Source organism: Onychostoma macrolepis, chromosome 19 (assembly GCF_012432095.1).
Source record: "Onychostoma macrolepis isolate SWU-2019 chromosome 19, ASM1243209v1, whole genome shotgun sequence".
Taxonomy (NCBI): Eukaryota; Metazoa; Chordata; class Actinopteri; order Cypriniformes; family Cyprinidae; genus Onychostoma; species Onychostoma macrolepis.
Genome location: NC_081173.1, coordinates 12,641,151 through 12,668,230, shown reverse-complemented (window position 1 = coordinate 12,668,230; position 27,080 = coordinate 12,641,151). Strand labels below are relative to the sequence as shown.

Sequence of the window (27,080 nt, the reverse complement as noted above, 5' to 3'; positions counted from 1 at the left end):
AAGGTACACCACTGTTCCGTTTTCTCCATTTGTGGATAATGGCTCTGACTGTGGTTCGCTGGAGTCCCAAAGCCTTAGAAATGGCTTTATATCCCTTTCCAGACTGATACATGTCAACTATTTTGTTTCTCATCCGTTTATGAATTTCTTAAGATCGCAGAATCATGTATTGCTCTTTAAACATGCTTCACTTTATCAGACAGATTCTATTTAAGTGATTTCTTGATTCAACAGGATGGGGCAAGCACTTTTTCACACAGGGCCATGTGGGTTTGGATTTTGTTTTCCCTTCATAAAAAACTTCATTTAAAACCTGCATGTTGTGTTTACTTGTGTTATCTTTGATTAATATTTAAATTTGACACTTTTTCACACCACTGTACATATATATATTTTGTGTGTGTGTGTGTGTAAACCGCTCTATAAAAATAGTACCAGTGTTAAGTCAAATGGAGACTGTGGTATCAGTGCTTAAAGTACGCGAAGATCAGCGTTGCAAATGCTAAGTAAACAACTACTGAATGTAGTTTTAATACACTTAACCAAATTCCCTTTACGTTTTTGTAAATAGTGTGGAAAAATCCAATGCTAAAGAGCTATTTTTGCATTAATAGTTACCATCACAGTTGTCAGGTTAATAACACCCTACTCTTGATGTTCTTTCTAGTAACCATGACACACATATGGACTATATGCATATACATTTATTGAAAACTTTAGAAAACAAAGTAACAAAAGCGTATTCGTGGGTCCTGACTCATTATTCTGACTACTTGGAACAGGTGCAAATTTACAGCATTTGTGATCATTTTGAGCATGTCAATCAATGAATCTCAATCCCAATCCTGGTCAGTACTATTAATAATACACACATTGGTGCACCTCTCTATTTTGGTTCACAGTTAAAAGATCAGGGCACATACATTTTTATACATTGCAGCACCTAATCTTTTTTTTTCCTTTTTAAAAAAAAAATCAAAATACAGGGACATACTGTGAAGTGGGGCACTGGTGAATATATATGTTGAGTTTAAGCACATGGCAATGAGACGGTTAGGTCACAGCACACTCGGAAATGATGGAAGCAATATGCACATATAAAAATATCAAAAAATATATGTGTGCGCTGGTGTGCTCGAGTCCGTCCTAAGATCTCCTCGTCGTTGTGTCCACACGGTCCATAGTCAATGTTATACAGCAAGTCGAGTCAGTCGGCCGAGTCGAATCATGTTTCTTTCCCCGGGGTCTGAAAATTGGACCATAATTATGAGATGACTACACAGCCATATTGACAGATTTACATACGTTTTGTCAGTATATTTTAGGTTTGATTCTGACGTCTGTATTAGACTCACCCCTGTTTTAGGTCCATGTTGGTTTCTTGCGTCCTTTAAGCTTGAACATCCACCAGCTCAGGAGGCATAGGAGATTTTGGGTGTTTGCTTTCAAAATGTTGTTTAAAGGTCTTGGGGTCTGGCATCTGTGTCTGTACAAGGAATAACAACGTTTCTTAATAAGGTAGGAGAAGTTTGAGATGCAGTGATACCTCAGAGAACCAACTCAGACCAGTGACCCTTCGGCCATAACTTGAGTCACATAAATTTCTCACCCTGCAGACAGGACATGTGTGGACCAGCGCTGCTTTGGCTGCAGTCTTCTGATCCGCTCCCTGACCTTTCTTCTTCTCGGCTGCTTTCTTTGCGTTCTTCTGTTGAGACTGGATCTTCTGCTGCCCACGAGCCATGGCCTTCTCTGAAACACATACATCAGGCATACTGACTCACTCAAGCAGTCTCACTCACCTTTCATTGTATCTTTCGTTCCATAGAGTGAATGGTGACAGACTGAGGAAAGTCATAAAGGATTGAAACAACATTTAGATAAGTAAATGATGACAAATTTCATTTGGGGGAGAACTGTCCCTTTAAAATATGCCTAAAGCGATAACTACCTGATTTACACAAGTGAAATATACAGGACAATCTAACGACAGGGTTTATCAGAAAATAAAACATCATAAACGTAAAAACACGTTATACATATTTATAATCAATGTAAAATACACGTTCAAAAACGTATAAATCACGAGAAGTGTCTTTCCCAGGAAGAGAACCCAAAAATCACAACATAGAGACCGCGAAGATCACATTAGCTAACGTTAGTAGCTCATCCGCCTTAATCAAAACTGATCCAAACGGAGTATTGGCGAAGCACAAAACGGCCCAGATTAAAAACAACATTATTATTAACCATAAACGCCTTTAAAAACAACAAACGTGATATTTATAAGGTGAAATGTGGCAGATCGATCAATATTTAAAGACAATACCTCGGCGTTAAGACAAGGTAGGAAGCGAAGCTCGACTGACGCTATTCAACAGCTTCCGTCGGAAAGACTTACATAATAAAGGCTTTCCTCAAATATTCAAATTGATAAAATGCTCAGGCCCAAGATGGCTAAGTTGATCGAGTACTTTTATTTATCCTGTTTTTATTATTGTAATAATTGTATGTGACTGTGTTTTGAAGATGGAGTATTCCCAAACAAAAATGAGCGAGGCTAAATGTTGAGTAATACCAAAGTCTTTGGTAATAGATATGTTACCCTCTGTGTGGCTGCAGTATTCAGTGATGGGAGAAACGGAGCTGTCTGAATCAAAAGAAACTATTAATTCGTGAAATGATTGGCTTGAAACACCACGCGCTGAGTCCATCTGCCGGTCACATGCGTGTTAACGCAATGGAAAGAAACAAGCAACTAATGCTAGGAAATTTCTGCCGCATTTTGAAATCTACATATTATACATATTATATTTACACACTGATGAATCTTCGCAGAATATGTCCATTTTAAATTATGATAAATATATTAGTTTTAAATAAAGTTCGTGTCCATGCTATTTTTTAACACAGCTATTAAATAATTGTATTACTCAGAAAGGTACGAAACGATGAATTGTCTTTGATTCATAATGAATGGTCTGTTGTTTATTTAGTTTGTACACTTTTATTTTGACGAGTCTGTTCACAAAAAGTTTGCGGAAGTTGTTTTGGTGTACTTCCGTAGCAAAAGACAAAAATGGCAGAACGGGGATACAGTTTTTCTCTCACAACATTTAGGTAATTCTGTCATTTATTGATTGAAAGATGGTTGTAAGATTTCATTATAAATCTCTTGTTGTATGCATTCAGTGAAAATAGTTGTGTTTTGTTCGATATGTGTGTTACGCGTACTTAATTGTATGTCACATCAGAGATGCAGTGTCACGATGTTAGTTACTATGGAGCTTTATGACTTATGCTCATTTATCTCTTTTAGTGCTTTGTTTAATATTTATTACTAAAGTTAGTTATTACTCTGTTTACTGTATTATCCCGAGTGATTGTTCACTGTCCTGTTTTATTGCATGTTTTACTACAGATTTTGTTTAATTCTCTTTGTAGCGAATTTTTTTTTTCATTAATATTTTGTGGTTTGTACTATATTCAGTGACATAATATTTAAAATGCATGTAAAATTTAGTATGAAGCTTTTGTTCAAGCTGATAATCACTGTTTTAAATGATAAAAATCATGATGACATTTGAAATGATTTAAAATCAAAATTATGTATTGGTCGAAAAAATAAGTTATACACTCAGTTTCAGATGATTTCAGATGTATTTCTGTCAAACTAATTATTAAATATTTTTTCCCCCCAACACAGCCCCTCTGGCAAACTGGTGCAGATTGAATATGCTCTGGCCGCTGTAGCAGCCGGTGCTCCATCTGTAGGAATCAAAGGTATGTTTATATATAGATCAGTGCATTAGAAACTTCACAAACCACGATCAAACAAAATGACATGGTTATTTTTAAACGGAATATCTGATGCAGAAACATTTCTGAAAGGGCATTTAAGTGTCATCATTGCCCAGACTGCTACTCCGAGGAGACAGAAATGCATTTAAACAGGAATCAAAACTATATACTTTGATACTAGGGCTGTGGTGGGTCAGAGCTGCTTATTTCTAAGGGTTTGAAAACCCCAGATTTAAACTACAGTAGTCAACATTTCAAGTGGATCAAAACCTTTCATCAAAGTTGTCCTAAAACCAAAATGCATTCTTGTCTAAGGACAACTCTGATGATCTTTTTGATCCACTTCAGATGTTGACTACTGTATACAGGCTACATACAGTATACAGTTTCTCCATAGGTACTGCACTTAACTTTGTTTTGAAGGACCTTTTGTCATTATTTGCAGCATCAAACGGAGTTGTGCTTGCAACTGAGAAGAAACAGAAGTCCATACTGTATGATGAACAGAGCGTGCACAAAGTTGAGCCAATAACCAAACACATTGGCATGGTGTACAGCGGAATGGGTCCTGACTACAGGTATGAAACAAGAGTGCAGTATTCATTTCAAATCGATGGTTGATTTTTTTCTAAAAATGAAACTAAAAAAAAAAAAAAGCCCTTCTTAAAGGAACAGTGCACCCATAAATGGAAAATCTGTTATTATTTGTTATGTAGGTGGTCTGTAATGAATGATCTCTCTTGACAGGGTGCTGGTCAGAAGAGCAAGAAAGCTGGCGCAGCAGTATTTCCTGGTATACCAAGAGCCAATCCCCACAGGCCAGCTGGTACAGAGAGTGGCTTCTGTTATGCAGGAATACACACAGTCTGGGTATGTCCACTTCTTTTTATCTTTTAATAAACATTACTTTAATTAGAGCTCTTGTAATAATATTAGTGTCATGTTTTGTAGAGGTGTGCGGCCTTTTGGAGTTTCTCTTCTCATTGCCGGTTGGGACGAAGACAGACCGTACTTATTTCAGTCTGACCCATCGGTACAACAAATAACAAGCTTTTCATCACTGTATATTCTTAATTCAACATGCAACCGTTGATGTTGTGAAATCATGTCTGAATGGTGATATCCCACAGGGTGCATACTTCGCTTGGAAAGCCACAGCAATGGGAAAGAACTATGTGAATGGAAAAACATTCCTTGAAAAAAGGTATCAAAGTAATCCACTTGTTGAATTATTGTAGTGTATAAGATGGAAATGATTTTGCAAAAGATTTACAGCATGGCTTTGTGTAATTTCATTACAGATATAATGAAGATCTGGAACTTGAAGACGCTATACACACTGCCATCTTAACTTTGAAGGTCGGTTCATCTCTGAATAACCTTATATATCAAATTGCTCAAAACAAGATCTATAGCGTTTTCTTTTTCTTACAGGAAAGCTTTGAAGGTCAGATGACAGAGGACAACATCGAGGTGGGCATCTGTAATGAAGCAGGATTTCGCAGACTGTCACCTGCTGAGGTGAAGGATTACCTGGCAGCAATTGCTTGAACAGCACTACACAGTGCTTACACAGTTTACTATTTCGGTTTGGTTGTTAACTTGATTGCTGCATTTTTATTATTTGTACATCTGTGTAACTGATTTCTCTATAAAAGTATGCATATTATCAACAAATGTTACATCATGCTTATTTCACTATGATTTTTGTTCCTGACTGTAATTATAAATTACCTTGTAAGGTGTCGTGTGGGATCTGAACTGTTTTATTAGTTAAAAAAAAAAAAAAAAAAAAGTGTTTGACAGGCAACAGATATGTATTTCAAGGCCTGCTTCGTCCATGCTAATGGGATCTTTCCCTGAGGCTCAGTTCATGTACATTTTTCAACATGAAGTGTTGGTGTAAAGCAAAAAAATTACTTCACTCCAAAGTGTTGAACAAAGTCTGAAAGATTGTAAACCTCTCCATATCCCACTCGAGCGTCCATGCAGATGAAGTCATCGAGATTCATTTTAGATTCTGTAAAAAGAACACATACAGTGGAAGAGTAACTCAAATTATGATATTTACTGAATTGTGGCAAATAACAGACAAATCATTTTACAACAAACCTGATGTCTCTAAACATGGGTATGGTGGGGGTGGCATACGCCAGTTCCCATCAGAGTCCTTCATATGTGACCGATCAGAAGCAAACTTTTTCAAGTAGGTGTCGCCTGGTATGACGCGAAGCTTCCTGAAACACAGCAGGTAACCACTGATATAGCTAGTATTATAAATCTTTTGTTAAAATGCAGTTCAGATCAGATCAATTCTCAACTTACCTCCAGAAAGCAGGTTTTAAATGCTCATCAGAACGAAAGGAATCCTTTGAATATACATCAAGTAGGCAAGGGAAGGGAAGGATGGTGTCTAAATCATATATATAGCTCTGTCCCTCTTTATTTACGTGTATAAGAATAACATGGTAATCCTGAAGGCAAGTGCACAAAAATAAATCTTATATTAGTAAAAGTGAAGTTAAAAATCAACAATATTTTTCCTCGTTAAAAATTGCTCTTACCCAGATTACTGGTTGATCCCCTCGACTCGATTTTTGTTTCCAAATGGGTATCTGTATTAATTGTAAAATGACACATATATAGAAACTATACACTAACATTATTATTATAATATATGCGTAGAGACGTTAATCAGCCTCACCATTTTTCTTTCATTAGATATAAAGACTGCATACACTTCATCCAACGAGCAAGTGCCCTGATCCTTGACATATTCACACAATTTCCACACATTCTCCTCACTGCAAAATAAAATACAATAAATATATTGTTAATTTAATAAAAATGAAGCTACTAATGTAATATTACACTTACCAGTAGCAGCTGGTGTATACACACTGGTTTCTAGACGGACTGATAATTGTATATTCAGAAGACGGGGCGCTTTCTTCGTTCATTCTTCCCATTCAGATGTTATACTGTGATGTCTTTTGATTATAACAACATTACGAAAAACAGTGCATAATACAACACTAAAGCGATTCACATTGCAATCGTTTGTTACAGTTTATTTTGCCCGTAAGAAACTTTAGACAGGTTTGTAGTTCCGGTGTGTCAATGCAGTGATGCGCGAACAGTCCTCATGTGAATTGCAAATGTAATGTGCACGATCATCACTATAATTGTTGAACCATTTTGCCAGTTTAAAAGCACAATTAGAAAAACACGTTAGCAAAAGATAATGTGCAATTAGACATCTCTTTCAAACTGGCCTAAAAATGGTTGATGGGTTAAACCAACCTACATTTTCACAACAAAGATACGTTTCTCTTATTATTTGCATGTGTTAGGCTACACACTTCTGTTTAAAGTTCGGAGTCAGAAAGAGATTTTTTTTTTTAAATAAATCAAGGCTATTTTTACTTTACAGCTGCATTAAATTGACAATGACCGATTATAATGATCATAAATTCTGCTCTGTTGTACTTTCTATTCAAATAATCTTGGCTAGAATGCTTCAAGGTTTCCAAAAAAAAAAAAAATTAATCAGATAATAATTATAGGCCCTAAATGTTTCAAATCAGCAAAGAATGATTTTGTTACACTGAAGGCTGGAGTAGGCCTAATGATATCACAGGAATAAATTATATTTTAAAACATATTAACAAAACATTTTTATAACATTTTCTCAATATTTAACTGTATTTACTGTATTTTCATCAAATGTTATTGTTATTGTATTTTCATCAAATAAATGCAACTTTGGTGGGACTTCTTTCAAAAATCTCAAAAGTTTTTAAACTTTTTTTTTCTCGCAATTTTATAGCTTGGAATTTTTGCTAGGAATTATATTCAGTCTTAACTTTTCTATTTTTATCTGTAGGAAACAGTGGTATGGCCTTTAATGAAGATGTAGCCTACACTGTAAAAAAAAAAAAAAAAAAGTTCAGCCAACTTAAAATTTTAAGGCAACCAGCTTCAGAAGATTTTTGAGTTTTCTCAACTTGTCGTTTTAAGTTTATACAACAAACATTTGAGAATCTCCCACAAAAATAAGTTGAGCAAACTCAAAAATCTGCTGAAGCTGGTAAAAAAATTGTTTAAGTTCGCTCAACTTTTTTTTTTTTTTTTACAGTGTACATGATTCAGATAACTGACATGGTTATCTATTCAAATTTTATATAACTAATTTGAATACAAAATTTGGCATATAAAAACACCGTCGCGGGGTAATAGCGGTTGAAATATTCAAGGCATATGTAGGTTTCGAAGTAAGTAAACAAACAAACAATTCTACATTAGCTATTTTTAATCAGATGTTGTCTTCTTTATAGCCTAACACAAATTCAGTTCGCTTAGCAAACTGAATTTACACTGTGAGCCTATTTAATTTGGAGTAAAATTACATTCCACCACTATTTGCATTGTTGGTTACCTCATTTTGTGTAAAAAAAAAAAACAGGCCCAATGTTTTAGACTAAAAAACAAAGTATATCAACAATTAACTGCAATTCGTGTTGCAATGATTGTTTTTAGAGGAATATCCTAAGAAACCGCCCAACCATTAACACCTCGTTTTTATGAACAGCACTTTCTAATAGAATGCAACACCTTGAGACCATTGAGAGCTACAGCATGGATATAAATGGGACCTGACCTCCTCGGGCTTCAGTCTGAGTTTGGACCGGGAGCTCATCATGACTAACGGAGTGAGCGGAGGACTCAGCGGTCTGCAGGTAGAATCAAGCGGCCTTCCAAGAAGGAGATACAAAAGATACACTACAGGAACTTACATCGGACTTATTGCATACGCAATTCAAGATTCACCAGACAAGATGCTCACGTTCAAACAGGTACCATGACCGACTAAAAAATCGTAAATCTGCTAAATATAAGGCGCAATCTTTATCTTATCTTGACGCAAACATGTTCCTTTATTTGTGCAGATAATGAAAAAGCTGGAACCATTCGTCTTCGGAGACAAAAAGGGCATTGAGAACAACATCAGAGTCTGTCTTTCATCAAACAGGTGTTTTGCAAAGGTGAGTGTTTAAAATTTAGTCAATTTATTTTAGCAATTTGAGACAACGAATAACAATCCACATGTGTAGGCTAATGTAACAGACTTCTGTATTTTGTGTGTTTATAGGTGCCAGTCGATCCGGATTATCCAAATCCTAAAAAGAACTTCTGGAAAGTGGATGAAAATGGCATTACACCAAAAATGTTTCGCCGACATTTCAAATATCTAATCAACATATTCCCTGGCCTGTCGATTCAGACACAACAGGTGGATGGGTGTGAAGACAGTTCTAATGCTACTGAGCCTCTTACTCCAGCCTGCAAGGTCACAGAAAACAAAAGTGAAGGCAAATTTACAGGCCCCTTTTCCATAGATTCATTATTGAAGAGCGACCGCGAGGTGAAGCGCACGCGCAGCACGCGTTTGGAGGAACACGCACAGCGTGGAGCGACCAAGAGAAAAAACGTTTATGAATATGATGCAGTGAAGTGTTATTACCCTGTTTCAGCAGTAGGATGTGAACTGGCCTCAGCGAAAAGACCTCGTCTATCTTCAGGACCTCAGTTCGGACAGTCTCTGCCTCCACATATCACATACAATCACCATGTCCTCTTCAGCTCTCCTTCAATGTATGATACTAGATATGTCAGCTGGTGAACAGCCAGAATGACTACAAGTAAATATGAAGAAACTGCACTTTATTTTTGCTGTTCTCTTTTAAAATAAAACAATCTTTTTCACATTGATGGTTTAATTTGCTTGATGGCAGATATTATCTTGAGACATTTTCTGATAGCATAAATAGTAGGCTATCATAATATAATCTATTTCAATATTCTAATTTTTATACTACTTCAGAGTATATTTTATTTATAGAATATCACTATAATAGATAACATTTGGAACACATCCAAAGGCTGACATTAAATATATTTTTAATAAACACACAGTTTGATGACTTATAACCGAGAAACATGAAATAATTGATCTTTTAAAAATTATTTCAGCAATACTAAATAAGTTAACTTGAAACCTTTCCAAGTTTGTAGCTTAAAGTGCAAAATATCTCAAATGTTATTATAATTTAGAAAAACTTTGGGGGGAAACATATAACCAAATTAAAAATAAAATCTTGATGTCCGGTATTTGTGAGGCCTATAGGCTAACAGGTGAACTTAAATCAATCTCAAACATTAACATAACATTTCAAAAAGTGAGATCTCAGAAAACAATGTATTTCACATGCATCAGCATTAACATAATGTTTGTCCTCGTCAATCAAAACAGGTCGATCAGTATGTTAATCGGTGATTAGCACATCATCCAAGGTAATGTTCACATAATAGTGGAGCTACTTTCCCGTAAAAAAAAACAAAGGTTTGCTTGGCGGCACAAGGATTATTTTCGCATTTGCCACGGGGTGGCGGTAAAATGTTAAGGTTGAATATTGATGTAAATTACATTAAAGCAACTAAAGAACATTGATTTATTAATTCATTAACGATATAGACTTAATCTCGGGGAAATTGACTATAATTTGTGTTGTTTCAATTGATCTAATTTCTAGTCTTTTAAAAGCTGATGTCAGTTTTGACCTGTTTTCTGAAACCAGCAGTAACTTGAATGCTTGAAACCTTTTTTGTCTAACAAGTTTCCATTGTTCCCATTAACACCATGATTCTGCATTATTTACCCAAAACACACACTGTAAAAAATATTTTTAAGGTAAAGTTGTAAATAAAACAAAAATTACTGTAAATATTTGCTATAAAAACATACACACATATATATATATATATATTTCAAAATATATCAAAAAAGTAAATAATACGTGACCCTGGACCACAAAACCAGTCATAAGGGTCGATTTTTTTTTAATTGAGATTTATACATCATCTGAAAGCTGAATAAATAAGCTTTCCATCGATGTATGGTTTGTTGTTTGGATTGTTAGTATTGGACAATATTTGGCTGAGATGCAACTATTTGAAAATCTGGAATCTAAGGGTGCAAAAAATCTAAATATTGAGAAAATCACCTTTAAAGTTGTCCAAATGAAGTTCTTAGCAATGCATATTACAAATGAAGTTCTTATTAATGCATATTACTAATAAAAAAAATTAAGTTTTGATATATTTACGGTAGGAAATTTACAAAATATCTTCATGGAACATGATCTTTACTTAATATCCTAATGAGTTTTGGCATAAAAGAAAAATCAATCATTTTGACCCATACAATTTATTATTGGCTATACCCATGCTACTTATGACTGGTTTTGTGGTCTAGGGTCACATATAGTAAATAACAATAAAGGTTGTGGATTGAACTGACATTTAAAAAAAAAAAATGTATTCTTTATGCGAGCTTAGTGAGTAATGTGATTTGAACATCTACAGAAATATTTGAATAATAATCACATGTACTGAAGTAAGTGTTCTTCATCTGCACTGAAAAAAATGGCAACAGTTTTCACTCAGAAATTGGTAGTAAATTTCACAATTAATTACAAAGAAATGGCAAGTAGATAAAACAGTGAAAGTTTAAGCTAACATGTGTTTCTGGTCAAACATATTCCATTAACCTTTGATTCCAGTAATCTTTGTTTTATATTACAACTTTGGATTTTTTTTATATACATTGTGTGTTTTGGGCAAATAATGCAGAATCATGGTGTTATTGTGAACAATGGAAATCTGTTAGACAAAAAGAAGGTTTCAAGCCATCAAAGTTACTGCTGGTTTCAGAAAACAGGCCAAAACTGACATCAGCTTTTAAAAGACTAGAAATGAGATAAATGGAAATAACACAAATTACAGTTCATTTCCAAACAGTGTTTAGGTCTATATCATTAATGAATTAATAGGCCAATGTAAGTCAGTTTTGGCCTGTTTTCTTTAAGTTTCAAAGTCAAAGGCATTTCATTTTTGGGTAATTTCAGCCGGAGATACTATGCAATTTTTAAAAATGGTACAAAAAATTTACAGCAGTAATTTTGAAGGCTTGAAACCTTTTTTGTCTAACAACTTTCCACTGCTCCCAATAACATCATGATTCTGCATTATTTACCCAAAACACACACTTTAAAAGAAGATTTTCTGAAGCTGTAAATAAAACAAAGATTACTGGAATACGATTTACAAGAAAGTACTGTTTCAGTACTGTTTACACTTTAACTTTGTTAGTCACTCGCCATTTCTTTGTAATTAATTGTGAAATTTACTACCAATTTCGGAGTGAAAATTGTTTCTACACCTTTTTTCAGTGCAGATGAAGAACACTTCGTCTATGTGATTATTATTCAAATATTCCTGTCCTATATTTCTGCAGATGTTCAAATCTGTTCAGTGAATGCCATTTCAACTGACAAGTGGCCATGCAAAGAAGCGACAGCAAAACTTGTTGTTTTAGAGAGTGTAGACAGTAACTACAGCCATTATAAAATTCTTTCTCCTCCTCCTTTGTGATAGTGGTGCTCTGGTGTTTAGCGCAGACAGGCAGAGATATCATTACTGAAATAGAGTAAGCACATGTGTTATCAGGAAGAATTCTTCTTGTTTAATCACATGATTAATATTTATCTCAGATGTTTGGTTTGACAGAGTGCTGTTGGAACTGATGTTACATGCTTGGACTGTCAGTATTTGCAGTCCTCTGAATTCTTCCACATGTATTAGTGAAGGTTGACGGCCAAACCAGATTGTGACACCTCAACCACTCTTCTGACTGACTGACATGGATTGCAAAAGTTTCTGAAAACAAGCTATTTGTGTGTCTGCTGTAGAATTGATCTCTTTGTAAAATAAGCAAGTGACAATAAATAAATAAATAAATGAGACAATAGGCTATACGGTCTCATGTTTTGTATTGTAATGTACTGATATATTGTAAGATCATTTTATATTGTTATGATCCTGAAAACTCATCTCTTCCGTGAGCACCTGGAGACTTTTCCTTAGTCACTGTCACTGATCTATCAACGACGTCTATTACGGATACTTCTCGTGTTTTATTTGATTCTTTATGATAGCTAGATCTTTTTGTTGTCCTCATTTGATGGTCGCTTTGTACAAAAGCGTCTGTTAAATAAATAAATGTAGGCTAAATGTTGTAATTGTTGCTATATGCAGTGAATGCACGGTATGCACCACCAGCCAACAAAGTTGCGTACAGTCGAGGAGGCGGAAACACGACAGGAAACCTTAGGTTTTCCACAATATTGTTAAAAATATTCACTATTTTTTAATTTGATAATTTTTCTCTTTAGCTTTACATAACCATTTAACACCGCACAAATTTTAAATATTAATATTAGACAATATAAAAGCAGTTATTTAATTTTGCAAACAAAATTTGTTATGTTGTAGTCTATTTATAATATCACGTTTAACATTTTTCTCACACAGTATAAATGCGTATTTATAGGCTACATTAATATATAGGCCTACCTGCTAGCTATTTTAGGAAGTTGGTCCCTAGCATACTTGGGGGTCTTGGTATCAAACAATTTAAAAACCCTGTATCAAGGCAAACTTCAACAAACATTTAACACTTTACAGAGGAATTTAGCATATTTTTGCAACATTTCTTTTAACACATTAATTCCTCTAATCTAACCAGTCATTGACACTACGGTCTTATTTCACGAGCAGCGACAATGAGGTAAGAAGATAATCATCCTCCTTCCACACGGTACCAGGGAGCCCCGCCCCTCACAGACACAGCAGTCACGTTGGCCACGTCTTCTTGAGTACGTGAAGTCGCTCACGTTTGAGCCGCTCCTCGCGCTAGTGTTTTATGGTGCAGGTGGTTTACGCTGCGTTGAGTGTCATGCTTTTAGTCCCTTCGGTGTTTCTACATCTCATGGGTGGGCCAAAGGCTTTAACATGAATGATACATCATATTAACCCTATGATGCGTGATTTAAAAAAAGAAAAATTAAAGAAAAAAAAAAAAGAAAACTTTACTTTAAAATGAGATTATTTATTTATTTATTGTCCTCCTCAATATATTTTCAGATAAAGACTTGACCTTTCATTAGAAAATAAGTTAACTTGGGCTTATGATCATGTGATCATGTGCTTTTGTTTTGATGCTGTGATCATGTTGTGTGGACAGGAGAGGAAAATTGCCCAAAGTCTTATGACTGATTATAAGGTCAAATGGTGGATAAAATGATTAACAGAGACACTGCCCTAGCAAGGCAGCTGTGTTCATTATCTAGCTCAGCAATGGAGTAATTATTACCACTGCCTTTGGCTTAGGTTTAGCCTATACTGAGAAAAAAAAAAAAAAACATTGTGGGTGAGTAATTTCTTCATTGTATACTTATTTCGCTATGAAACTCGAAATCTTTCTTTCAGTGTTTTTACTTATAAGCACTGTAAATCATGAGCTTTGCAGAAAAGCAAAACATCTCTTTTGAACTTCTCAGCACTGTAAGGTGATACTTTATCATGGGATTTGTCAGGCACTCAGTTTTCAATCACTACACAGACTCGGCCAGAGGGGCCTGTGAACTCAGCCTCTCCAGCTGAAGATGAAACAGAAATTCCAAACTCCGTTTTCCTGTTTCCAGTAATATCAATATCTGTGGCCCTCCTGTGGTGCAGCGGTCCTGTTTGCACTCACAGGAACAGTTTCCCCATCTAATAAAATACATGGAAATATGGGTAGGCCTATACTATACTTCATTATGTATGTTGTCAATTCATGCCTGACAAGAATAATTAGCACCTTTCTAGGCTATTGTTTTGCAGTCAAGCAATATTTGAAACCTAAAGATTCAGTTTGGACAGGATGGTGGCTGGTTACCTTGTACTATCGCCTTCGGCAAGTTGTTAGTGAATGAGTTTAGGTCCTGTTTTAAAGGTTATTTTCATGGAAAACAAAACAAAGTCAGGTCAGAGCAATTTTCCACTTCAGTAATTGGTTGCATCTTATCAGCAGAGGCAATGACCTGTAGCTGGAATGCTGCCATGTTGCCAGGTCAGAGTAAAGTGGACATGGTGGAGCAGAAGGAGTTTTCATGCAGGTGATCCCTCTGTATCAAGTGAAAGTAGCTCTGGTGCAATAAGGAAAATCAACCCACATTCACAAATTTGTGAAGATGAAGCTGTAAAAATAAATTTACGCAGAGTGGTTCCTCATATGGCCGAGGAACGGCCCAGGGTGTGTCTGGATAAAACTGCTGCGAGAAACAAAGAAACAACTGGAATATCTAGCACTACTCACAGAAAATGCATAAGCCCCGGAGGGAGGGAAATGTTTATAAGGGTTTTATGATTGCAATTATTTTGGCTGAAAATTTGGAATATTTGTGTAATATTAGTATAGAAAGTAGTTAGAAAACACAGTAAAGAATTATGCCCTAAAAGTTATGGCTGTAGTTATTGAGTAACTTTATCATCCTAAGCATCAAAGTGAAATGAGCAGTAAAGTGCAATTATAATTGTTGTTCCACCGACAAAGACTGATAAACTGATCGAAAATCAGATATAAAAGTTTCAATCAGAAACGACCTCTAAAACACATGTTTACCAGTGACACCAATAAATTGATAGCAAATACCTTCTCACAGTTAATACATGGTCAAGATTTTTTTTGATTGTAATATGCTGGGGGTAAAACTTAAATTCTTTTGCATGTGCTTGTTTATATTGTTTGTTTATGAGTCGCACACACGTTAATGTATGATCCATAATACTTTGATCATACTGGCAAGAGTTTGTGTTGGCACATCATTACCTAGTTCATCATTTATTGAGCATCTACTTCATGACCTAATTCTGCATCTTGTTTATTTCATTGTCTGTGATTGAAAACATCGCATTTTGGAGATTTATCCATTGCGTAATACTTACAAAAATGACCATAAACTGCTTTAACAGTCCCATTATGCACAGTAAATAGTGTTTATTGTCACTGTGTAACTTTTAAGTCGTCCTATTATCCCTTTTAGTAAATCAGTAATACATGACATTGAACTGATTAGCACCCGCTCTGAGGAACTACGTGATATGTTGAGGTGAGGCCTGCATCTCAGACAGTCTCATGTCATGTGCATCTGAATCACTGCTTAGTATGATTCATACTACATCTGACTAAGGTTGTTGCATCACATACTGCATCTGCACTAAAGCAGTTTAATGCAGTTTAAGCTGATTGTGACTATGCATGTTAGACAGAGGTTTGAAACAGGATGACTGGGGTATTACTAATATATAATTATGAATTTATTCTTTGACTAATGATGTAGTTTAAAGTGTAAAATAATGCCTTAACAGGAAAAGGTTTGGTTTGTGAATGGGTGGCATGTTGTAGGCCTAGTCAGGAAGGGCAAGGGACAAAGGAAAGAATCTACTATACTCTTGTCAGTCAACATTTCTGCGTCAAACTAGCCCCCACTGACCTTTCAGTACCTGAAAAGAAGGCGTGTAGGCCTTTTATACTGTTACATAGTGTGCCAATACCAGCCGTAATATTCATTCAGATGATGTGGGCACGTCTGTGTGGTTTAAATTATAACATAATGACTGTTTTGTCCAGTTCTTGGATAGCCACTGCAGAAAACGACCTTTGGTTTTGAACCTCCTTTTATTCTTTTGATTTGTCTGATGCCAAGAGCCTGTAGGAAGAGGGAGGTCAATGTTTATCTGTTCTTTTCAAGGCATCCAATAACCTACATGTTGTGCAAACCAGATATGAGGTGTTTAAAATGAAACCTGCTCTGTATTTCAAGTACAAGGACACAAATAGAAGCCAATGTCATGAACCCAGATTCAGTGAAAAACAGAGACTTGACTGAAAGAGGAGAAATGTACACATTTGACCCTCAAATAAATCACAATTTAACACAAAGCTCTGACATAACAGAATGACATCCTTTAAAATGTGTGGTATAATATTTAATTTAAAATGCATGCAAGTAAGATAGTATTTTTTTGTTTGTTTATAGCTGTATGTCTTAAATTTTAGTTTATTTTTCCAGATTTGTAAAATTATTACAAGAATTAAGAACCAGTAGGTGGATGATTCAAATTTGTGCAGCACCAGACTCCATGAGAGTACACAGAGATATGAACCTGTCAGGTGAAAGTCCACAATCCTTATCAGTTATTATTCTCTTTAACCCAGTTTATTAACCCGAGCAGTCAACTCTTTGATTTGATATGCATTTTGCTTGCCTAAAAATCATAAAGTCATAAAAGTTTGTGTAGTCAACAATGGTTTCAGTATTTTTCCACAACACAATTTCACCTGGCCGAATGCCCAGCTTTACATCAAACAACCTAAAAATAACTATGATCTTATGACAGTTTTGATTTATGAAAAGTTTCTCATGCTGAACACAACTTTAGAAGCAAATTTTATTTGCATATATTCTGCCGTCTAATTCAGTTTGTGGTGTAAATGGTGCTTGAGAGTTGATCAGCATAATGGTAGTTTCTGTGCAATGTGTCCATTGTGAATGTGCTTGTTATCACTGGCTCATATTAGCTAACCACAGTGAAAGCATTGTGCTGTTAGAGAGGACACACACGCATAGACACATACAAAGGCATGCACTTCTCTGAACAATACTTTATTGATTGAAAAGAATAACCAGCTTTGAGATGATTCTGTATTACTTTTTACAGCAAATGCCAGTATGCATGGACGGAAGAATACAGGTGTACAAATACTACTAAAGTCAACTTTAGTCTCTTCACTAGTAATAGCTTATTTTATAGGTTGTATTCTAATTTGAAAGATCTGTCCTATAATTAAGACAGTTTTCTCAAGTGAACACTGTTTTCATATTTCATGCAATGCTGTGAAAGGAAGGCATGACTCAGTGAGGTTGCCCAATAGAAGGAGGAGTGGGCAGGACTGACTAAACACACATCTTTATAAAATTGCCTGCAACATCCTGTCGCGAGAAGCACGTAGTCAGTTGTAACTCTCAAACTCTGGAAAAACTTTTTAGTTTTGTTGGACTTTCTTGTTTTCATTTTGTGGACAATTAACCGGTAAGTCATAAAAAGTGCTATTTTATTCTTTCAAATTCGTTTTAATGTTAAAATGTTGTCTATTTCTGTATCTATTAACCGCAGTCCGCATCTAAAACATCTCTGGCATGATATCGAACAAGGTAGCCTATATTTAGCAGCTTTGAACTAAAAGATATCCGGTATAACATATTTTAATTAAACATCTGACACCAATAAACACTCGTATATAGTTGTCACTGTTTATGATTATGCATCGAAACGCGACCGTTTTTAATATGTTGTTTATCATGTTACGCGCGTGCGTGTGGTTGCACGTGCATATGTCAACAAGGTGGAGTAAGTTAGAGTGGGAAAACAAATAGGCTACGAACAGTGCGACATGTGCTTCATAAACTAGTGGTTTTCTGGACGCATGGGAACCACCGCACTGCGTATTTTGTATGTTTTTAATATCGGTCACACTCAAAGCTCAGTTTATAGAGCTCTTTCCTAATGAGCTGATGAAAACCACTGTACTAGAGGCAATCATTTATCAAGCTTTCAGGGTTAGACACAACATGCTGGTTTAACGGTGTTTGTTTTGCTAAAGTTTTTAGTCTGCCACTGCATTTTAGATGTAGCTAACATACAACCCCCCCCCCCAAAAAAAACACAGATAGCCTAATAAAGATTCAGTAGACTACTTTGTTGTCATAAAAGCTTTGAATTTGTTTTAATGAAATGAACATTTTAAATATGAAATTAGGAATAAATATAAACACAAAAATGGACTTATAAATAATATACGTAATTTAAATATAAGTTCGTTCACGACAATGACAGTTTAACACTCGTTTACTCATATACAACAGCTATAACAGCAGTTACGAAATTCAAAATTCACAGCAAAATAGTGTGTGCATACATGTATGTAAAACATAAATAAGAAAATCTGAGATTATTTTCGATTAGTGTTGTAGGTCGACAAGTGTTATTGCTTAACTGGAGAAGAAATTTTGTAGGACCCCTGCAGTGAGTGGTCTAATGTGCATTGAGTATCTCTCTCAGTATAAAAATGTGTTCCATGAATTGGATTTCAGAATAGAAGGAGAAAAAAGTGGTTATGGGAAGTGAAACAAGCATTTCCCTCTCCTCTACAGGGTCCAGCTGCAATGATGGTTATGTTTCAACATAAACATTATACTTCCTGAGTCCTGACATTGATGCAATAGCAAGCAAACCTTTGAATCTTTATAGTGTCTCAAAGTTAATGGAAACAAATATATGCACGTATATTTATACAAATACACAATGCATCTGTTACAAATGTGTCTGAATCATTCCAATAGTGATAAATTCCTAAATTAGTATTTTATGTAAGACATTAATTAGTCTCATTTACCATTGTGCACTTTAATGGAATGCTTATCCTGAGAAGTGGACAGGTGGATGTTTTGAAGTATAGTGAGTATTCTAGGGCATGGGAAGGGCAGGATCTGTCCTTATGTTGCTCCGGTTTATATCCTGCTGAGACATTACAGACACTCCCAGGTAAAAGATTATTCAAAAGAGGCCATAAGGGCACACAGCTTAAAAACAAGCAGGTGACCTACTTGCCAGCTAACCGTTACTTGTTAACTTTTATAGCTGATTATATATTTCTTAAAGAAAGTCTCAATAAGCTGATTTCTTCTAGCTTGGTCTAGTATTCATGAGTAATTTCAGTTCCCACATGATTCTGGTCCGGAATTTGTGTAGGGGTTTGCTGTAGAGACCTCAGCAAATGATGGACTGCACAATCATGTGTTTTGAACTACAGAAATTCCTCTTGATAAACATCTTGGCTTGGTTCCTAGAGCTTGTCTGTGAATCAAAAAAATCAATTGCTGCTTTTTTTATAGGGGCTTGGTACAGGAAAACTCCTTGAACCTGTGGGATGATAAGACACAAAGGCTTTCATGCTGGCTTTGGAGCAAAGCTGAAAAAAAAAAAAGGCTAGTGTTAAAGGGGTGGAGGGACTGACTGCAGGAGCCGTGGAAGCAGCTGTGTCAGTGGCTTCCTGTGTGTAGCGTCCAGGCCTGCTACAGAGGAAAAGCCTGACATGTGACCTTTAGAAACCTCAGCTAGACAAAGAGCCTGTTCAAGCTCCCACTCCATTTACATGCGCATCAACATTCAAACTGTCGTCCTTTGAAATGCATGATCTGCATCATCCAAAACAGATTAGGCTGTTTTGAAGAGCTGAGGATATAATAAAAAAAAACAAAATTCAAAGAAATGTATCTGTTATGTGCCAAATGTGTGGGAAACGGCAAAAGAGTTCAAAAGCTGCATCAGAAGCCGTATATACATTGCACACATTAATACTATTTAATACTGCACAGCATCAAATAAACGTACCCTAGATTACAGCTGCAAAAATGTTATGAAATGATTGTTTTAATGGTGAAATATTAAACATAACACATTATTATTAATTTTACATTTTATTCTTTTCTTTTTATTTGTCATATATTCTTGATATAGTCTATTAATATTATTCTTAGTTGTTGCACTGTAGATAGATTAGGCAGAAGCATTTCACTGCGATGCATCACATGTAATATGTATGTGACAAAAACCTTCAACTTGAAAATAGAAAATTGTAAATTATGAAATAAACGGTCCAGAGAAAAATGTATCTTATTTCCTTGAATCCACTTATGAGCTCTAGTAATGCTTTTGTAAATAGTCACTGCCAAAGCTGAATTACACCACAACAGAAACAAGGAACTAGTAATTTGATCCTTCCTTCTGTGACCTTAAAGGAAGATTGTGGTAAATTATTTGAAGTGCACCAACTGTAATAGAATAACTGTAAATACAAATAAATGTTGTATTTATGTCACCTTTTTCTACCTCTAGGTGTCCTCATTGAGAATGGATGATATCCAAGTAGTTGAGTCGAAGCCTCTCATCGCAGACAGGGATTTGCAAGTATGTAAAACACTATGTTTGTAAAGATTTGTACTAAATGTACATATTTATACATGACAATATAGTGAACAAATATTGTGTGGTAACGTACACCGTTTTCTCCTCTATTCTAGGGGCTAAGAGAGGCTGTCCAGCAGTTGGTTATTAAGGCAAGCATTTCACTTGTATTTTTTTTTTTTTTTGTATGATTTGTCTTTTTTTTTTTTTTTGACTTCATTCAAAAATCTGAGAGGTCATTTTTTGCCGACGCCATGGCATTACAACAGTACTGATACAGTACAGATTCACATCCAACAGGCCTCTCGTGCTGATCCTCACACAGATTACAGTCCTGAAGTTTGCAGGTCATGTGTTTAATAAGAGTGTTCAGCCTCTAGACCAATGACGTGGGCTGCTGAGGGATACACGGGCCATCTGCCCGAGGCGCTCACGTAGGGCTCGTCCCGTTTAAAGAGATTAGTGCCAGTAGGGAGACAACATATGTTTGTGTTCAGTCACTATACAGAGCCAAGATGTTTATGTCCTTCTCAGTGTTAAAGATGTTATTTGACTTTCTTAGCAGCCCGTGCTGCAACCTGAGGCAGCTGAAACTAGTTTCTGCAGTGTCAGCCAGTTGATCTTTGACTGGTGGTTTACACTCAAAGACTTTTCTCAATGACTTCTGCAGTTCATTGTGGTTATTTGTAATTGTTTGCCACTAGTGTTAAATTAACTTCAAGAAAGTTAAATCGAAAGTTAACGTTCAATCCGTTGACGATGAGTTATGATTTGTTGGTTTTAGTGGCTATGTAGCTTCCATTTTTAAACGTGGGGAAAAAATATAGAAATACAGATGCTCATTAGAAGTGATATTTTCATCAAGACGTCTTCTTTCCAAAGTAAAAAAGTTTTATGAATTGGGTTCTTTAAGAACGAAACAAATAAAGGAAAAATTAAAAGTAGCAGCACATATTGGCCTCGACCATGTGAGATTCTATTTAGCTTAATTGCACTTTATTGCAGATTTTTATTTATCTTTATTGCTGAAAGACAACAGTTATTCAATGCACACCTCCATCACATTTTTGTTTGGCTGCACTTGCCTAAGTTTCCGATGGCCTAGAGGTGGCTACTCCAAGCGTCTGCCACGGGCTGATCCAATTTACGGATGTCGTTAACTAGAATTAACTTGTTTTGATCTCGGTGCAAAGCATGCTGGGAGCATGGGGCTTATGTCGAGCGACAGCAACAGGGGTATAAAACCCTGCGTACAGATGAATATTAGCAAAGTGCGCAAACAGGAGCTTACTTTCAATAGGATCTTGCCGACTCGTTCTCATCGCTACTACTAATTACTATCGGCAGCCATGGTTCTGGAGGACTCTGAAATGGAATTAGTTTTCGAGATAGAAGTTGCTGTGAGTAGAAATATTCATGTTGTTTTTGGTTCTTTTTGAGGTTTTCATTGGCTGTTTTTATTGTCTTAGTGGTGAGTAAAGAGTAAAGTTTAGACTTTGACAAATTCAAGTCAGATTTATTTGTATAGTGCTTTTAACAATGTACAATGTTTTAAATGTTGATGTTTGTAATATCTTAATTTCTTTATGCCTTACAGGCAGATTTAGCAGATTAGAGTTTGGTAATATAGATAAGAGCTTGATAATATGGTTTACATTAGTAGAAATCTTTCATTTTGTTCCTTTTTATCTTTTTTTTTTTTTTATCTCATACAGCACTCATTTATAAAATGGGTTTAATATTGGCTGTGTCAGTCTTAATTAGGGTTTGATACTTTGTGAAATTGGTAATGCAGTTGAACATTATGAAATCAGGCAGACCGTTTTCATGGACTGTGATCTTACAGATTACAGATTTAAAACCAAAGTGCATTGAGTGTTGAAATGTTTGCAGTTGGTCTGTGTTTCATTAGCAGAATGTTTCCAAATTGTGCCTGTTCTTAAATTTTACATTAAACTGCAAGGCTACTTTGTTAAAACGGCCTTAAAACCAAAAAGTGTTATGCACAGAGAAAATTTTTATTGATATATGCGCTGTTATAATACGTTGTACTGCAGATCAGATTAATGCTGCTTATGATGGTTCAGCAGATGCTGATAAGCGTTTTCTTACCATGTTGCATGTAGGAACATGATGTGGAGACTCCATATGGTAGAGTCCACTGTACCATGAAAGGGGTTCCTAAGGGTGACCGGCCGGTCATCCTCACTTACCATGATATTGGACTGAACCGTAAGATTTTATCAGTTGAAAATTCCCCCTAAATCTCTTCGTGTTGCTTTGCAACACATTAATCAAGAGGTTCTTCTAAGGGAGACCGGCTTTAATGCATAAATTGTGCTTCTTCAATAGATAAAAGCTGCTTTGACACCTTGTTCAGCCATGAGGATATGCAAGAGATCATGCAGCACTTTGCTGTGTGTCATGTAGATGCACCAGGGCAGCAAGAGGGAGCAAACACCTTCTCCACTGGGTGAGTTATATCATGTATAGACATATAAGTGGTGATCTATATTGTAAATTAATGCAGAAGAGTAATTAATAATTTTTTATAGATATGAGTACCCTTCCATGGACCAACTGTCTGAGACACTTCCATCAATCCTTAAACATTTTGGGTGAGTTGATCGTTTAATAATTTAAGTTTTAAGTAGATTTTAGATTATTCTTTGTCTTAACTAGTTTTCTTAAACCCCACAGGCTGAAGAGTGTGATCGGCATGGCTGTTGGAGCGGGTGCTTATATCCTTTCCAAGTTTGCAGTGAGTTTGACTTCCTTTTTGATTATTATTAAGTGATTTAAAGTTTTAATCAAACCAGGATAAAGAGCTAAAAGTGTTTCTTTTCCTGTGGATTTTGGCATTCATTTAGCTAGTTTAGCTGCTGAGGAATGCCCAGTGTGAAAAAACAAAAAAAAAACTAAAAATCTGCTTGACTTGCGGGTTGTTTATTTAATAAACTGGGGTTTGTGGTTTACAAATACTGTTTCCTTTTATAGTTGGATTACCCTACTATGGTGGAAGGCCTTGTGCTAATAAACATCAACCCATGCGCTGAGGGCTGGATGGACTGGGCAGCACACAAAGTGAGTGCTAACCACTTTATTATAATTAACTCATTTTATAATTAAAATAGTTGTACAGAGTTTCATGCTGTTGTGGGCTCATTTTTCTTGAATTACAGATTTCTGGTTGGACTCATGCCATGCCTGACATGATCATCTCTCACCTGTTTGGAAAGGTTAGTCAGTGTTTGACCCCATCTAGATAATTTTTGAATTGGTGAATCTATTTTAACATCAATGTTGTTATTATTATTATTTCTTATTTCTCCAGGAGGAAATCCAGCAGAACCATGACCTCATTGGCAGATACCGTCACCACATTGTGAATGACATGAACCAGTTCAATCTGCAGCTCTTTGTCAAGTCCTACAACAGGTAAACACAACACCGCTACTCAAACATCCTGCTAAAAAAAAAAGTTAGTTTAGCATTTGACATTATATTTTATCAATGTTTTTCTCCATTTCACAGCCGAAGAGACCTGGAAATTGAGAGGCCTGTACCTGGTGGCCACATCAATGTCAGAACTCTAAAGTAAGTAAAATTCAAAAAAACCTTTGGAAAACCTCTAGACAATTCGGGATCAATTTCCTGTAGTAATGACTTTGTTTTTCTGTTTTCAGGTGTCCTGCACTCCTGGTAGTTGGAGACAGTTCCCCTGCAGTGGATGTAGTGGTAGGTTTAAGTTTAATATAGGACTATCTTCACTTCATTATTACTGCCATGCTTTTTATTATTCTGCACACTGTTGCACCACCCTTTATATCCACTGCATGTGTATTTAGTGGTTTAACATGTCATGTTGTCTGTACAGGTTGAGTGCAACACAAAGCTGGACCCAACCAAAACCACACTGCTTAAGGTGAGTGGACTCCAGTGAAGCTGGCATGTATTTATAACCACATGGAAAAGTCAGGCACTGATAAGATTCCGATAGCTCAGCATTATCTAGTGACTAATTTACCCAGGTAGTACAGAAGCGGTCCACACTAGCCAGCTCCAGGGCTGACCTAATTTTCCACAGCCCGCCCTCAGGTGTACTAAGAATTAGGTTTATGGCATCTGAAATGGCCTATTTATCACCGATAAGTGCTGAGACTAGCGGAGTTAATGGCGCGCTAGGTGTTTTAGACACCTGTGTGAATGGCCAAAACAGAAATGAGAAACATGCAGTGACGCATTTGTGTTTTTCATGCATTTTAAGTAACATTTTATGTCTCTTCTCTTTCGTCAGATGGCTGACTGTGGAGGCTTGCCCCAGGTCGACCAGGTGTGTATTCATAACGTTTATGGCCATTTAGATTCATTTACAAGTTTGCTCAAGGCACTGGATGATTATTAGGGATGAAGCGCGCCATAATCTCATTACAGACAGCGATGGCATATAGTTCTCAGTTCTAATACTCTGCTCGCCACCTGCTGCTACCGGCTGTTAGAATCCGTCCGGTTTCACAACATGTAATTAGGGAAATCCGTTTTCCGCCTCGACCTGATTAGCTGTTTTTGTAGTCAAATAAATTTCTGCTTTTATTGTCCTCTTAGCCTGGGAAGCTAACGGAGGCTTTCAAGTACTTCATTCAAGGAATGGGTTACAGTAAGTACTGATATTGTCTTTTTTTTTTTTCAGTATTCTCTCTATTTGACCATACAGCTCTGGCTGGGCTGTGCTGCCCTCTAGTGGTGTAATATAATTTTCAACTTGACTTGCTCAATTTGACCTTTTTTCCCAAAATGAAGTGTATAATTTTTAAACGACTGCAAAATATGTATCCTAATCTGTCTTCCTCTGCCTCTTAGTGCCCTCTGCCAGCATGACCCGCCTGGTCCGTTCCCGCACAGCATCCGGATCCAGCGTGACTTCCTTTGACGGCAACCGCAGCAGGTCGCACACTAACGAGGGCAACCGCAGTCGCTCCCACACCAACGAGGGCCGTGCCCGAGCCCACACCTCCGACAACCAACGCACACGTTCGCACACTGACAACATGGACAGTTCTGTGGACCAGGCTCCCAAGTCCACCGAAGTGTCCTGTTAGACTGGTGACCTTGTCTCCGGTCCATCTCACACATGCATTAACCTCTCCGTTCTGACTGTGCTGCGCTGCCACTAACTACACACGCAACAGGACCGCCACATACCGCCGCGCTGTTTCGCTCAGGGGTCTTGCACTGTTTTATTTGTCAGAGAGCATTTATGCCACAGTGTCTTGCGTTTAAGACTATATTTCCTGGGGAAACGCTAATGAAGGAGTGGATAGAGTGAAAGAAGGACAGGATGATGGAGATATTTCTTCTTTTTTGCACCCTGCGCAATAGCTGTCTTGTTGTTGTTAGAGGCAATGCAGCACAGAGACATTTTGATGGTCCTCATCCAAGTAAGCTGGGCACTGAGAATGGCACATTTGTAAATTTATATTGATCTCTAGTCTGCGATTCATTTTATGTCAAGTTATTAGACCACTTTTACACGCTAGTTTAAGTGCATAATTAATTTGTATAATCTGTATATGTTGAAATGGTCTTCACTGAATGGAAAAGGGATTGGTTGACCACAGAGAAGAGACGGTGGTATTTTTTTTTCCATTATGCTAACCTACCTTATAAAACTAAGGTTTAAGCTTATGTGTTGATTTGCATTTTCCTTGTTGGGAGTGTCCCATTATTTTGGGTTATATGTGTAACTCAGTGATTTTAAATGATTTTTATAGAATCAAATGTTTTTAAACAATCTTAACATTTAGTTTAAATTCAACAAAACCAATTTGTAGATATAAGAATACAGGAAAATGACTGTATATTAGTGAGATTTTTTTGGTGTTTTGTGTTTGTAATGATAATGATGATGATGATGATGATGATTTCTATGCAATCAAGCACAACAGAACAAAATGTGCCATGGAATCCTCTAATGGGACTGGATGCTTCTTTCTCAAGGCTTAGAGAAAGAGTAAAATGAAGGATTGCTCAGAAAGAGATAATATAAGCAACTCACCAGCTCTTCCACACACACTAAAACAAATGCTTGCAGCTTGGAAAGGCACTCTGCTTTGTAAAGATGTAAAACAATCTGATGCACTGCATTTTTAATGGAATAACAGTTTGTATTTATTTAAAAAAGGAAAATAAAAAGCTGGTTACTCAACTTTTTTGTCTGTGTTTTTTTTTTATCGCTCAATGAGAACGGTCTAAAACGTTCTAGTACATGGAAAGCCAAACTTTATAAAGCAAACCTTGCTCCACGGACT

General features: G+C 36.3%; 5 protein-coding genes across 8 annotated transcripts; 3 read left to right on the top strand and 2 right to left on the bottom strand.

The window, feature by feature from the left end:
- Nucleotides 1-686: 686 nt before the first annotated feature.
- On the bottom strand, nucleotides 687-2,761 carry zgc:91910 (Zinc finger protein 706-like). 3 transcript variants are annotated; one of them, XM_058754261.1, is made up of 4 exons: nucleotides 2,606-2,761; nucleotides 1,610-1,752; nucleotides 1,356-1,486; nucleotides 687-1,246 (listed from the first exon to the last, which is right to left on the bottom strand). In XM_058754261.1, exons 1-3 carry the CDS (start codon nucleotides 2,712-2,714, stop codon nucleotides 1,391-1,393), a joined length of 348 nt encoding a protein of 115 aa, XP_058610244.1. In that variant the 5' UTR covers nucleotides 2,715-2,761; the 3' UTR covers nucleotides 687-1,246; nucleotides 1,356-1,390. The 3 variants fall into 3 exon arrangements, with proteins under 3 accessions (XP_058610244.1, XP_058610246.1, XP_058610245.1); XM_058754263.1 differs by lacking the exon at nucleotides 2,606-2,761 and adding an exon at nucleotides 2,330-2,481; XM_058754262.1 differs by lacking the exon at nucleotides 2,606-2,761 and adding an exon at nucleotides 2,330-2,399 and having other exon boundaries at nucleotides 1,610-1,844.
- A 214-nt stretch (nucleotides 2,762-2,975) lies between these two features.
- psma2b (proteasome 20S subunit alpha 2b) lies at nucleotides 2,976-5,373 on the top strand. Its single transcript, XM_058754258.1, has 8 exons — nucleotides 2,976-3,120; nucleotides 3,707-3,783; nucleotides 4,247-4,379; nucleotides 4,549-4,671; nucleotides 4,753-4,834; nucleotides 4,932-5,005; nucleotides 5,103-5,160; nucleotides 5,236-5,373. The coding sequence occupies exons 1-8, from the start codon at nucleotides 3,080-3,082 to the stop codon at nucleotides 5,350-5,352; spliced, it is 705 nt and encodes a 234-aa protein (XP_058610241.1). The 5' UTR covers nucleotides 2,976-3,079; the 3' UTR covers nucleotides 5,353-5,373.
- Nucleotides 5,374-5,684: 311 nt separating this feature from the next.
- Nucleotides 5,685-9,438, bottom strand: ntaq1 (N-terminal glutamine amidase 1). Of its 2 annotated transcripts, none has more exons than XM_058754260.1 (6): nucleotides 9,326-9,438; nucleotides 6,506-6,605; nucleotides 6,366-6,416; nucleotides 6,127-6,275; nucleotides 5,914-6,038; nucleotides 5,685-5,821 (listed from the first exon to the last, which is right to left on the bottom strand). In XM_058754260.1, exons 2-6 carry the CDS (start codon nucleotides 6,506-6,508, stop codon nucleotides 5,718-5,720), a joined length of 432 nt encoding a protein of 143 aa, XP_058610243.1. In that variant the 5' UTR covers nucleotides 6,509-6,605; nucleotides 9,326-9,438; the 3' UTR covers nucleotides 5,685-5,717. The 2 variants fall into 2 exon arrangements, with proteins under 2 accessions (XP_058610243.1, XP_058610242.1); XM_058754259.1 differs by lacking the exon at nucleotides 9,326-9,438 and adding an exon at nucleotides 6,679-7,259.
- On the top strand, nucleotides 5,940-9,518 carry LOC131526134 (forkhead box protein H1-like). Its single transcript, XM_058754257.1, has 4 exons — nucleotides 5,940-6,052; nucleotides 8,393-8,657; nucleotides 8,751-8,846; nucleotides 8,954-9,518. Exons 2-4 carry the CDS (start codon nucleotides 8,502-8,504, stop codon nucleotides 9,482-9,484), a joined length of 783 nt encoding a protein of 260 aa, XP_058610240.1. The 5' UTR covers nucleotides 5,940-6,052; nucleotides 8,393-8,501; the 3' UTR covers nucleotides 9,485-9,518.
- An 8,184-nt stretch (nucleotides 9,519-17,702) lies between these two features.
- On the top strand, nucleotides 17,703-26,977 carry ndrg1a (N-myc downstream regulated 1a). Its single transcript, XM_058753592.1, has 16 exons — nucleotides 17,703-17,838; nucleotides 20,704-20,775; nucleotides 20,889-20,924; nucleotides 22,899-23,004; nucleotides 23,125-23,245; nucleotides 23,328-23,390; nucleotides 23,473-23,533; nucleotides 23,770-23,856; nucleotides 23,955-24,011; nucleotides 24,107-24,210; nucleotides 24,307-24,369; nucleotides 24,459-24,510; nucleotides 24,650-24,697; nucleotides 25,070-25,105; nucleotides 25,378-25,429; nucleotides 25,633-26,977. Exons 2-16 carry the CDS (start codon nucleotides 20,719-20,721, stop codon nucleotides 25,869-25,871), a joined length of 1,182 nt encoding a protein of 393 aa, XP_058609575.1. The 5' UTR covers nucleotides 17,703-17,838; nucleotides 20,704-20,718; the 3' UTR covers nucleotides 25,872-26,977.
- Nucleotides 26,978-27,080: the final 103 nt, after the last annotated feature.